This window comes from Myxocyprinus asiaticus, chromosome 24, assembly GCF_019703515.2.
Source record: "Myxocyprinus asiaticus isolate MX2 ecotype Aquarium Trade chromosome 24, UBuf_Myxa_2, whole genome shotgun sequence".
In the NCBI taxonomy this organism is placed as follows: Eukaryota; Metazoa; Chordata; class Actinopteri; order Cypriniformes; family Catostomidae; genus Myxocyprinus; species Myxocyprinus asiaticus.
In genome coordinates this window covers 33,382,334-33,396,698 of record NC_059367.1, presented here as the reverse complement: position 1 = coordinate 33,396,698, position 14,365 = coordinate 33,382,334, and the positions used below count along the sequence as shown (strand labels likewise).

At 38.9% G+C, this 14,365-nt stretch overlaps 1 protein-coding gene across 1 annotated transcript in view; it reads left to right on the top strand.

Annotated features, from left to right (window-relative positions):
- LOC127414637 (protein bicaudal D homolog 2-like) overlaps nt 1-14,365 on the top strand; it is a 45,026-nt gene that overhangs the window by 12,248 nt on the left and 18,413 nt on the right. The window contains exons 4-6 of the mRNA XM_051652822.1: nt 1,904-2,056; nt 5,423-5,839; nt 7,511-8,389. Coding sequence (XP_051508782.1) covers nt 1,904-2,056; nt 5,423-5,839; nt 7,511-8,389 — 1,449 coding nt within the window. The remainder of the gene's footprint in view (nt 1-1,903; nt 2,057-5,422; nt 5,840-7,510; nt 8,390-14,365) is intronic.

Sequence of the window (14,365 nt, the reverse complement as noted above, 5' to 3'; positions counted from 1 at the left end):
ATTCACTTCGTGGTGAGCCATCATGTTATAATCTAACTGGAGCAAGCGTGCACAAGGGACGAGCGTGCCCGCGCCAGAGTGTGTATCAGCTCGTTGCAGTTTTCAATCTCTCCCCCTTAGATCGGGTCACTTCACGCGACTCATAGAAGTGGCGCTGACCGCACAGAGATATGCCAGTTTCAAAGTTTATACTTATTTACATGACCTGTTCCTTATTATTTGAAATTTAATAAAGGATGCATTAAAGCTATAAATAGGTGTTTCCTTTAAAGACACTCTGACATGCAAGTTTTGTTTCAGTGGAAAGGCAGCTCCAGCTCCGCTGTATTTCACAACGGGAGTGCTTCTGTATTAAGTTATTTTGTATTTTTGTATCATTTCCTCATACTTTGCGATCTACATCACCTAAAGCCGTTTGTAAAGTTTAGAGTGCATCTGGACTGTAAGCTGTGTCTTCTTCCTCTCCTCAGTCAGGCGCGAGCTGCAGTCCTGCTCTCGTGCGCCATCATTAGTTTCATATCTGATCTCATGTTACGTTAAATGAGATCAAAGACTATTCGACAACGAAAATTTTTGTTGACACTTTGTTGATGTTGTCGATAACGTCGACTAAGCGTTTCAGCCCTAGGTAGTAGGCTACAGTATAAGTTCATAAGTTTGGTTGTTAAATCAGCTGTCACTCGCACCAGTGCGCCCAAAAAATTGTACCCATTCTCACACAGTAATTTGCGAGAGCCCTGTAATTATGTTGACTGTAACAACATCTGAACAACACAAATGGCATGTTAAAAAATAGAGCTGAAAACTAGGGCTGTTAGATTCCAGAAATTTGGGAATCGACTCCGATTCCTAGTTTTGGAATCGATTACAAGAGTCGATTTCAGACTCATTTTATCGATTCCGGAAACAAAAATGGGAGGTAACGTTAAATCTCATAATAAACAGCTCAATACAGTGTTCATTGCACTACTTATAATAGCATGAACAACATTTATAATTAATAGGTCCATTCTAAAATTAAATCAGGGCACATTATAGTGAACTGCTTAAAAGGACTAGCCTTCATTTGTCTTTGGATATATATCATGCATATTAAAAGATATTGTTGACTTTTGTATGACAAATTGCTTGTTATGCTCCTTATTTGTAAGTCGCTTTGGATAAAAGCATCTGCTAAATTACTTAATGTAAATGTGAAAGGCTTTAAGGCTTGGTTCACACAAAAGTGAACAATTCCATTATTTACTCTAATGTTGTTCCTCAACAGTATGACTTATTTTCTTCTGTTGAACACAACAGATGTTCACGCTTCTCTTTAATACTATACAATGACCGTGAATGGTGACGCACTCCAAAATAACAAAAAAGTGCCAGGAAGTACCATGACTGTTCACTGGTAATTTTTCCCTCCGCCAAAGCCCTTAAATCTCATTGGTGGGTTCAGATTTTGTATGGGTATATTCATGAAAATGCATCACGCCAGGTTTGACCTCAGTAATGCAGAAAACCATTGTTTCTCACATGTGCATAACTTGCATACTCACATACAAGTCTATTGTTTGGCTTCAGAAGAAGGAATATAGTGCATGAGTCATATATGGTACTTTCATGGTGTTTTCTTTTGTACCATTTATTGAGCTCAACATCCCTATTCACTTTCGTTGTATGGAAAAGAGCACCTGGGACATTCTGTTAAACTTCACCTTTTGTGTTTTAACACAAGAAAAAGGCATACAGGTTTGGGATGACAATTTTAGGTGAACTATTTGTATTCAATGCAGGTTCGAGAAGATATTTTATGAAGCTACCATCATGCGTTTGCTGTGCACATCTGTTTATCTCTGTTCAGTTTATTTTGAGTTTTGTGATCATCCCCTGTCTAACGCACTCTGTCTCTCTTCAGGAATGTAAGTGTTTGGAAGTGGAGAAGACCCATATGAGAGAGGAGATGAAGGAGTACAAGACTCGAGAGGTGCAACAGCTTCAAGATAACAGTGAGCTGGAGGAGGAGAACATCTCTCTGCAGAAACAAGTGTCTGTGCTTAAAGAGAACCAGGTGTGTGTGGTGTATGGGTGGGAGGAGTTGCTTGGGATGGCTTTTTTAAAGAGGCCCTATTATGCTTTTTGGGATTTTACCTTTCCTTTAGTGTGTAATATAACTGTTTGTGCATGTAAAATGTCTGCAAAGTTACAAAGCACAAAGTCCACTCAAAAGGGAGTTATTCTATCCCATAGACAACACTGCTCAAGAACTACAAGAAATGGGCTGTTTGTAGTCCAGCCATTTCTTCTGTAAAGTATCTACGTCGCTATGTAACACATTTGCATAATGCCCGCCTAAGGGCTACTTTGGCCCGTCCTCAAACAAAGGTAGTTATGGCCGATGCCAGGATGAGTTGCATTAGTGTTGTCGCTATGTCGAGAAGATGCTGTTTTCTTCACTGCGAAATCAAACCCTCTTTGTTTGGACTTCCAAAGGCAGATGAATTGAAGAATCAGTGGTTAAAACTTATTTTAATTATTTAGCAGTACAACCACAACCAATGCCGGATTTTCAGGTTACTCCTGAAAGATGATGCAGTTCCCACTTTGTTGGGACAATCTGGTGCTTCAGGATCACAACCTGTATGTATGCTTGATTATTTGTGGATTTATCTACCAAGAGTTCAGATACGGAGTTTTGTTTTGTAGCTACGGTGTACACCCAGTGCACAGCTATAGGCCTCTGTAACCTGCTAGCTAATGTTATTGTGTTAAAATAATTTTGCTAATCAGCTGCGGGCCCACTTTTACCAACAATTGTGTAGAATTATGCAGATTGTTTGTCATTCTTACTATCATGAATAGTGATCAAGTGTGGAGATTTATTTATTTTTACAAACGGTAATTTTTCATCTGCAATTCGCGGTAGTGCTTGGCTAACTTGCTATGTAATGTTATTGTTTTGGTAAGGGTTTACTATTCAGCTGTAGGCCGGCATTTTTGTAACAAAATGGTAGATCTCAAGAGTCTTATATAATTATATAATTACAAGCTGTAATGTTACGGCCGCTATCCACGGTAGTCCACGGCTAACTTGCTCACTATCTCTCTAATACACCTGGTAATGTCCAAACGGGAGTAAGCCTCTGATCTCTGTTAATATCTCGGGTGAAAAAAGTTCGGCTACTCCCATTCCAGCAAAAGATGACTAACTTAGATGCACTATGTGTCTTTTAATTGAAGCTTTGTTAGGTTCACAATAATTAAGTGTACTTGTAAGAAAGCTACAAAATTCAAACTTAACACTGTGAAACGTCCTGCTCAAGTTGTGCTTGCGAAGGTGGTTTGGGTCGATCAGCTTGTTCTTCCAAACTTTCATTATCAGACTCAAACTGGTACGGCAAAAACCGATGCCATTGTTACCATAGTTACAATAGTGTTTACAGAGCTGCTCCGGAAGACACGGGAGCTGAAACTCAGTTATAGTAAGTTACATTACTCAGTTACATTTCCGACACGCTCTATATGGTTGACCAACACAACAGATTATGCCAGCTGACCAATCAGCTAGCATAATCTCGGACTGGGCTTTTTGGAAGAGGGGTTTTAAAGAGACAAATCAGAGCATTTGAGCCAGAGGATGAAAATAGGTTTAGCAGAAATGTACAGAATGAGAAAAATAGTGTGTTTTTTGAACATTAAAGCATGTAAACCTATTCTAGTCGACCCCCAAAATAAAATCATGAACCTGTAAATTAGCATAATATAGCCTCTTTAAACAAATGTTGTATTCTGAATCTATTGGGTGTACCATCTTTTTCCACAAATATGTCATATTAACATTCACACTTAAATCCAACATGCAGCATAAAGGCGAAGTGTTTATCCGCTGTGCAAAAATGAAACTGCGTTTTTAATAAGTTTCTCAAACATTCTTCCCATCTTTCATTTACATATAAACAGAACAATGTTTTGATAGCACCACAGTGTTTAGACATTTCGAAGGGAATTAGCCTACAAATGGATTACTTATTGTTGATTCTGTAAATTAAGCTGGAATAGGAGAACGTATTTTAACATTGAAAAAAAAAATACACTCATCACATCACCTTTAATTACTTTCTTTTAAAGTTTGCTGGTAAAAAGTCTTCCATTATGGAATGGTCTTTGCTAGAGATGCCTTGTGACTTTGAATGTGTATTTCGCAGCTGCCATCAGAGCAGTGCAACACTTCTGTTGTATTTCCTCCATCTTAGCTGATTTTTGACAGCCTTCCTTCTGAGGGTCAGCACAAGAGAAAGGTTTTATCCACTTCCCACATGAATATTCACAGTCACACAGCAGCTTGAATGTCTTGCTTTATTGGATTAAAAACCGGTTTGCTCAGGTTGAGTTCCTACAGTAAATAAACGAATAAGCTTTGCTGTCCTTAAACTTTGCCTAAGTGCTTTAACTCATAGGTATTAGTGTGACATGTCTAAAGACTTTAATGGCAAGTAAATTCCACCAAAACCTCTAATTGCATGACAATGGTTATATTGTGTCATGAAGTGGGTATGCGGCTAGCTGCCGGTTTCTCCCAGTGAAAGTACCGGTACTTTAAATATGTGTACTAGTCATCTTGAACACGTCAGCAGTGATGAGCAATTTATGTTGCTGGTAATGTTACGGTTACTGTTTATGTGGTCATTTGTAATGCAAAGCTTGCATATGAGATAAAATCAGTAAAGGCAGTGTGGCTCCAGCCTAACAAGTTTACACTATGTTGGTGTGTTTTGGAGCTACATTAGAAATGGGCAGGCAAAAAGTTACAATGGATTACTTCTAGTAAGCCAAGTCAGATTGTTTGCATGATTAAAATTGTGTCCTACCTCAGTGCTAACCTTTTTCGTTTTTCAATTTTCTGTACTTTTTTGGTACAGGTCTCTAACTGAAATCTACACTATTGTGGATTTGGGTAGAGCATTCAGGCCTAGTATTTGTTCAAACAAATAAAATATCCATCTGCTCTTTTTTTTAATTTTTTTTTATTATTATTCTTTTTCCATGTAAACATGACTGAATGTCTCTGACTATTGCGACCTATATCACTGTTTTTTTAGCATCTCGCACCATGAACAATTCGTTTTGAAGGCACCACACCCAAGTAAAATTTGTCTCAAAACCCCTGCTTTTTGCGTCCTTTTTGCTGAAATTGTGTGAACTGCCCTTAAATCTCTATGAAATCCAAATTTATGGGTAGTTGACATGAAAAATGGGACATTGGTTAATGGGAAATGTCTTACAATTTAGCAGTTTGGCTCTAACCTGTCAAGAATGATGTGTGTTACTGCTGCGCAAAGGCTTGGACCTTGAACACCAAAGAGTACCATATACTTATTCAATATACTAAGACTAATTCATTTACACTCTAAACATTTAGCTACATTTGTGTCAACAGGTGGAGTTTGAGTCCATAAAGCTGGAGTTGACTCATAAAGATGAGGAGCTGGAGCTGATGAGGGCGCAGCAGGAGGAGGCCGGACGGCTGAGGGAGATCGCCGAGCGGCAGCTAGACGAGGCCCTGGAGGCCCTGAAAGAGGAGAGAGAGCAGAAGAACAGTCTGAGACGAGAGCTTGCCGCTTTAAACCTCAACCCGTTTGACTCTATTGGTCACCTTGAGCTACAGCTGGACGACAGCCAAAATGAAGAGAAGGATGAGGTGGAAGGAGAGGAGGAGGAGGAGGAGAAGCACAGGTGCTCCACACCCAGAAACAGTGATGTGTTCCTCAGACCGCCGGCTCCTGGACTGGTCGCCAACCTGCTGAGTGAGCTGCACCTGTCGGACACCCAGAAACTGAAACAGAAACTGTTGCAGGTGGGAGAACCAGTTTACATCCTACATATTCTGTATATACCCACACATACTCTCACATACTCTCTTCTTTTAAACTGTTCAGACATTTTCATTTCAGAGGATCTTTATTGAAAAGATATTTGGCAAACTGTAAGAATTATTTATTAGAGACCTTGAAATCTTATTTGAGTTATAGACTGAATTAAAATGTGCTTGTCTTCATCTGCCGTTGCTTTGCATGCACAAACTTGCAAATTGGCATTAGATGTACTGCATGGTCTTTTTTCCTATTCCTATTTTTCCTATTTCCTACTGCTTGATGTTGCAGAACAAAGCCTATAAAATTTGATTACTTTTGTAAAATCCAACTTGTCTGATCTGTTGAGGTTAAGTAGTGCAAAATTACTTGCATTACTGGTACTTATGATTATATTTCAGCAATATTATGCATTAGAAAGCGAAAAGGTTCTGAAGCTTCCCAAACATGGGTTACATCCAGCAGCATGGCGTTATACTTTATTGTTAAAGCATGTGATCTCATTACTATTACTGGTAATCATTATTTTAAATCACGGGAGCAGGTGATTGAGCCATAGTCGTAGCTACAAAGATCAGCAAGGTCTTTGTAGAAATGTGGGTGCTCTCAAACACTAAAGACTGAAAATAAAAATAAAACAGCTTTCCCATTGTAGAGAAACACTGCATAGATTAACTGAAATATAAAAGACAGAGTGGGGATCTTGAATCAACCCATTCAGATGTAATCTCAGACCAAAACGTAAAAATTGCAAACCCCATGAGGTACACGCTTCTAATATGGTCTTGTGAGACTTTTTATTTTACTGCAACATCTGGCAGATGAGGGCTACTTCCTGTTTCATGCCACATCATGCCCTGGTTGTACCATCATTAAGTAATTTGCTCTAAGCAGCAGTGTCTTTCAAACACCCTCCTTTTACCTTTCCTGTGAGAGAGTCCAGTTTTTATTTAATGGTGGATTTTTTTTTAATTTATCACACACTCAACGTTAAAGAATTGTGGAAGAAATTTCAAACCCTTTTAATTATTTTTTGTCAGTATTAAGTGCAACACCTTTAGAGAGTTTCTAGTTGGTTGGTTCTTCAATATTACAGTTTTACTAAAGTGGTTGTAGTTGCAGCAGTTGTTTTCTGTCTAAAAGATAATGTTAAGCTTCTTCATGTAGAATTGTTAGAACCGGAATGTCAGATGTTCCACCCTATAAAATGTAGAAACACAATAAAAGTTCTTAAATATCTTTTGAACCCTTCCATGTTCTTGTGAGTAATTTTGACTTGTTTTTAAAATGGCTTTAAATGGGTCTGAAAGATCAACAAGACCAAGGAAGGGTTAACTTCTACAAAGTAATACTATAAAATTAATTAACTTTGCCAGATTGCGCGTGTACATTACTAAAACATCTGACTAGATAAAAACACTAAACAATGTAATTTTTTTAGTGTTTGCTCAACTGCAATTAAATTGCCTATTGGTTTTTAGAATGTGGATGTATGTGGATCTGTTTGTTTTAAGATGTTTGTCTAATATTAGAATGCAATGCTTTACACCTAATGTGCTCTTTTGCAGGCATCTTAGTGACATGTTGAGTTGAACTAAATAAAACCTGAAGCTTTTTTTTGTTGTTGTTTAAGGCCTTATTGTTATGTCATTTAGGTCGAAAGAGAGAAAGCCACACTGACCAGTACAGTGCTGGAGCTTCAGCAGCAGTTAGTCCAATCTAAAGATGCTTTCAGTGAGCAACAGGTAAAGATGGATCAGCTCAACCAACGTTTGGAGACCCTTCAGTCTCCATTATCGAGGCCTGGCGTACGAGGGGACGGAATAAGCCCGGCTCCCGGGTCCCTTCAAGAGGCTGAAAATGGCATCAGCTACTACATGGTGGATGTGAGAAGTACGGAAGTACTGGAGTGTCGCATGCAAGCGGCAAATGAAGAGCTTGCACGTCTACGCGAGGAGCTGAAGGAGTCTGGTAAGCGCTCCAAGGCCTTAGAGGATCGTTGCAAGCAGGAGAAAGAACACTGGAGGTGCGAGGCACAGGAACTCGCTGATAAAATTCGACAGTGTATCACTGCTAGCCGACAGGACCAGGAACGGATAGGACAGTTAGAGCGGGAAATTGGTGCCACGCGGCAGGTCGCCACCGACTCTGAAGGTCACCTAAGTGCTGCGCAGGAGGAGCTTTTAGCACTCTCTGAGGAGCTGGCCAACATCTATCATCATGTGTGTGTTTGTAACAACCTCACACCCAGTCGCGTGACACTCGATTACTATCGTGAAGGAGCACAGGCATGGAGAACGCACAACCATTCGCAGCCACGCCACCATAACGGATCCCTCCGGAGGCACAGGCATTCAGGGGAGGTGTTTGTGGAAGGAACCTACACTGGAGAGATGGAGACAGGTAGCGGAGGGAGCGGAGACATGTCCTCTAGCTGTGGAAGTTGTCCAGGGTCTCCTATGCTAGACTTCAGGGACCCAACCAATGTGTGCAGTCTGGTAGCTATCATACGTTGCCAGATTAAACATTTAAAGGTATGTCTCCACTCTTTGTTATTATAATTATGTTATACAATTAATATGTTCTACTTAGTAGGAACTGTGTTCTAAAACATTCAGGAAGATGAAATGACTGTTCTTTATTTTCCTATAGAGTGCAACACTTTCGTTCCAGAAGTAAAAATCCCATTGATTTTCTCCATAGAGCAATAGATTTTTTTATGATAACTTAAAAGCCTTTAAAGACAGACCTACTCCTCAAACTACTTGTGTATTTGCAAATATACACTGATCCGCCACAGCATTAAAACCACCTCCCTAATATTGTGTAGGTCCCCCTCGAGCCACCAAAACAGCGCCAACCCACATCTCTGAATAGCATTCTGAGATGATATTCTTCTCACCACAATTGTACAGAGCGGTTATCTGAGTTACTCTCTCATCTCTCTCTGTTGACCTCTCATCAACATGGCATTTCCGTCCACAGAACTGCTGCTCACTGGATGTTTTTGTTTTTTGGCACCATTCAGAGTAAATTCTAGAGACTGTTGTGTGTGAAAATCCCAGGACATCAACAGTTACAGAAATACTCAAACCAGCCCATCTGGCACCAACAATCATCCATGCGATTATCTAATCAGCCAATTGTGTGGCAGCAGAGTGCAGTGCATAAAATCATGCATATACGGGTCAGGAGCTTCAGTTAATGTTCACAACAACCATCAGAATGGGAAAAAAATTTGATCTCAGTGATTTTGACTGTGGCATGTTTGTTGGTGCCAGACAGGCCATTTTGAGTATTTCTGTAACTGCTGATCTTCTGGGACTTTCACACACAACAGTCTCTAGAATTTACTCTGAATGGTGCCAAAAACAAAAAACATCCAGTGAGCAGCAGTTCAGTGGACGGAAACACCTTGTTGATGAGAGAGGTCAACAGAGAATGGCCAGACTGGTTCGAACTGACAAAGTCTACGGTAACTCAGATAATCGCTCTGTACAATTGTGGTGAGAAGAATATCATCTCAGAATGCTATTCTGAGATGTGGGTTGGCGCTGTTTTGGTGGCACGAGGGGGACCTACACAATATTAGGCAGGTGGTTTTAATGTTGTAGCTGATCGGTGTATAAATATTTTGCAATTACATTTTTTTTCTTTACTTAAAATCAACAACTTTAAATCAATAGTTTTATATTTTTAATTTTTTTTCAATTTGATTTACGTCATTTGCTCATGAAAGTTAATAAGTGCACAGTCTTGTACCATTTGTCTTTTGGGATTTTCAAATACTTCTCTGCTTCAAAGAAATAAATGAATGAAATGAATAGGGAAAGTTTTTCCGGAACTAAGATGGCCACGTCATCTTGTTCAGGGTTCGTACAGAGTCTTGAAATTTTGGAAAATGCTTTATTTTCACAGTTAGGTTTTCAAGGTTTGAAATATGCATGAATTCTGAATATGTTCCTTGAAAATGCTAGATTTTTTTCTTTAGGTTGTTGACTGTTATAAACGATCTAAAATTATTTTTAATTTGAATTAGATATTATACAATCATTATGTTTGTGGTGTCTCGTCAGCACGGGAGCAAACGTGTGCCGCTCCACATCTTTCTCTCTTACTCTGATGTCGCGAACACGGTAGTACTGCATGTCTCCACTGTGGTAGATTGGCACCAAATAAATTATACCTGCATCTCTTGCTTACATTAACATGCCAGAGTGCTGTTTCAATGACAGCTGGTTGAAAGAGGAGAAATAAAATATCTCTATGCAGAGGAGCGATCAACAAAAAGAAATCATGCATCTAAGAAAAAAAGATGTCAGTGGACATTACAGTGCACTTACCAGCATTCAGCACTAAGCCAAAGATTCTGTTAAAACTTGAATTTAAAATCAATATGTAATATCCCATGAATACCTAAAAATAGGGCAGAAAGTAATTGTATATTAAATGTCAAATGTAGGGCTGAGTTAATAAAAAATGAATCAAAATTGCGATATGGCCTGTGCGATTTATTAAACCCCCCAAAAGGCTGCAATTGTATTAAATAAAATTACTTAAAGTCTGGATTAAGATTATCCAAGCACAGCCACTGTGTTTTCAACTGTCTCAGCGGCTCGCAAACAATGAACGACCCACAAAAACGTCCATCTCGGGAGTGTTCTGACTCTGGTTTGCTATCTGTGCGCAGTGCGTTTTTACTATAACGTGCACTGAGAACATAAAGTGATACAAAATCACTTTATTTTCACGTAATTCAAAACATTATTGTAATAGCGTGACACTGGGGCACAGAAGAGGAGGTAGCATTTCACCACGTTTTAAATGAGGAGCATGTTTAAAAAAAAAAACGTTGCAAGAAATACAAATGTCTTCAGTTTACTGTAAAGAATGGCTTGTGTGAATGAAATGAAATAATGACAGAAATATTACTGTTGTACTACAATGAAATTAACATGAAATAATCATTCAATATTACATTAATGATTTTTCTCCCAATTTGGAATGCCCAATTCCCAATGTGCTTTTAAGTCCTCGTGGTCGCGTAGTGATTTGCCTCAGTCCAGGTGGTGGAGGACGAATCCCAGTTGCCTCCGCGTCTGAGACTGTCAACCCGCGCATCTTATCATGTGGCTTGTTGAGCGTGTTGCCACGGAGACATAGCGCATCTGGAGGCTTCACGCCATCCACCGCGGCAACCATGCTCAACTCGCCACGCGCCCCACTGAGAACTAACCACATTATAGCAATCATGAGGAGGTTACCCCATGTGACTCTACCCTCCCTAGCAACCGGGCCAATTTGGTTGCTTAGGAGACCTGGCTGGAGTCACTCAGCACACCCTGCAAAACTAGTGAACTCCAGGGGTGGTAGCCAGCGTCTTTACCACTGAGCTACCCAGGCTCCCCATTGGCTATGTATTGATATGTTGGTACCATTTACCAATTTTTAATATGAATAACACAAATTTATATTTATGATGAATATTATTCTTCCATGAACTCATTAAGTGGAAAACATGACTTGATTATTTTAAACTTGCAGAAACCCTGTTTGATAAGCAGTGTTACATGCTTTTAGACCTTTGAATGTTTGCCTCAGCCTGGCTGTACAATTATCCCTTACATATTTTAGCTGTCAGAACAGCTGAAATTACTCAGAATATTAATAATAACATACTATTCTTCGAATTAGTCTGATATTTGCAGTCACATCTGATACTGGTGTCGGGGAAAACAATCCCATCACACTAAATGTAATTCTGCTGCAGATGTGCATGTTTAGAGGTGAGGTTCCACATGCATCACATATCTTGTCACTGAATAGCTTGTATTTTTCAAAGCGGTCTTCTTTTAGCCTTTATTCAAATAGCTGGGGACAAAATATCAGTTGTAGAATTTTTGCTTTTATTTGAAGTGGAAAAACAAACCCACAAACTCTCTTTAAAAATAGCCAAATCTGTTTGATAGTTCTTTTCATTTTCCACAAGTAACTACAGTAACCAGGATTGATTTCCCCCATGGTAATTCATGCCATATAGATAACCGGTGTTTCAGACTGTATATGTGTTATTGCAAGACTTTGGTTGTAATCGTATTAAGGATTCTAGTCTTGGCTGTCTTTGGGTTTAAAGGAATTCTTGAAACTGTCATTTTTTTATAGATTTGGCGATGTTTGAAATCACAGAGGATACTTTTTTTATCATTGAATTTTTGTCAATTAACATTTAGAATTGGATAATATTTAAATCTTCGAGGTGCTTGAGAAAGATGATTAAGGTACCTTGGAAATGCTTGAAAAGTGCTTGAATTTCACTCTTTAAAAAGCTGTACGAACCCTGCTTGTTGGTAAAGAGAGACACAATGCAATTAAAAAAGTAAAAGCATATGCAAAAGTAGGTTACCTATGTTTAATGCGTTTATACCAAGGGTCTTCAACAAGGTCTTCGACCCCTAGTGGGTCGCACCCTCACTCGTGCGTGAGCTATATCGAGAGAGAGGAGTAGCCTTTGTAGTTTAGTCCATCGACATGTTGAAGTCCCTCGCATCTTCATGCCAGATCTTCCTCTTGCAGTAATCCTTCCTCATATTCGTGCATCCTTTTTTATTTAGTTATGAACTGAATGGAAAGTCAAACATTGTTTAAGTGTGACGAAGCTGCGCTAGTCAACAGAAGCGCTCTGTGCTGACAAACCATACACGCGACCATGCTCATCACGAGACGCTCAATGCGACACAGATCAGGTTTAGTGCCGCTGCAGTAGCGGCTTGGGTAAGTAAACTCTTCTGCTTTGAATTGGTCGCGCTGTGCGGTTGAGCGGATGACAGCCCACAGTTTCTTGTATTATTAGCTTCTTTTTGCTTTCAGAACAAAAGCCTACTTATAGATGGCATAGGCTGTCCTTAACAATCCACACGTACTATACAAGACAGTGACTCTTAAATCAACATAACTAAAGGTGCATTCAGTAATTTTTTTTTTTTTCCTCAAAGTTTTACTTCTTTAGAAGTAAATTTGAAACTTCATTCAAATCAGTAACTTTATAAAAGTTATTTTATTCTGCATGGAGAGGGTTGGTCTGTTGGTTGTATGGCACAGTGATTAACAAGGAAAATTAAAAATTGCTTGGACTTGGTATTGATTTCCCAATTCGATTTTGATTCACAAGCTCTCAATATGTTTCGATTACAATATCGATTCATATGGGTGTATTTCAGTTACAATGTCATGTTTGCTTACATACGGTATGAAAGAATTTCTCTCCCAGCTAATGCTGTTAATTATACAGAGGACCTTCTAACTAGCTATTTTATGAAAATATTAATTTTACTAATTATATTTAATTAATTTTGTCACATTTTGGCTTTTCAAAATCTACAAATCCATGTATTCAATCAATAAATAAGATATTATACTTCATATATTATTTTGTTATATGTTTATTGTTTAATTGCATAATTTGTACTATTTACAAGTATTTACATTAATTTGCTGAACAAAACGATACTGTCTCTTTAACAAAACCGGCATTACTGTAAAGAGCATCTGTAGATGAGTGCATGTTAACGTGAGAGATTCGAATGGCTCTATCTCATCTGTGCCATGTATTATTAGACTTACATTTGTATTTTTTGTTGTTTTTGATCAACAACTGACTTAGAGAACAGAAAGGGTATTAAAAGAGACATCATTAAATAACAAATAGGATGCGTGGATCTCGTCTTTGGAAACACACGGAACAACATTTACTCTCAAAATGCAGTGAAAGGATATCGCTGCTGAAAACTCCACCACTATACTATACAATCACTGGTGAGTGAAATCTGAACATTTACCAGCCAGTTGCCAAATATATAGCCTACATTTTAGTCACCTAACGCATAATTTTGGTTGCAGATGCGAGTAATTTCTTCTCATCAGGGGCAGACTGGCTGTCGGGAGCACCAGGAGTTTTCCCAGTGGGCCGCCTAGGTAATTTGGGCCGGCCTGTTGCTGCGCAAATACCGGCCTGTCCTATGGGCCATGTAGGCAGCCGCCCTGGGCTCCAACATGCTTGTGTGGACCCCATTACAGAGTGAATATTCAAAAAACTCTGTAAGGTAAAGCCAAAACAATGGCTTTTATTTTGAAAAACTGAAATTACTTTATTTTGAAATTGCTTACACAATGTAGCGCATTTCCGTATGTGCGCATTAACTTCGTACCTCACGTGGACCTCATTATTTGGCATACAAATCACAATAATTGTGACAACCAAAGTCAACATATTAAGTATAAGATGAGCTCTGAATGATCACAAAATGACAAATAACTGCAAGTTACAACAAATACAATAACAGCAGCTTATATAAATCTGCAAACAGTAAAGCTATGAGCAGCTACATGGTCATTTGCATAATTTATTCATATCGCAAAGCATTAGTGGGAGCTGAAGTGCTTCTGGGATTCAGAAGCTTGATGAATAATGCTCACGCCTGATACAAATGCAGAAAATAAGTCATGAAAAATAT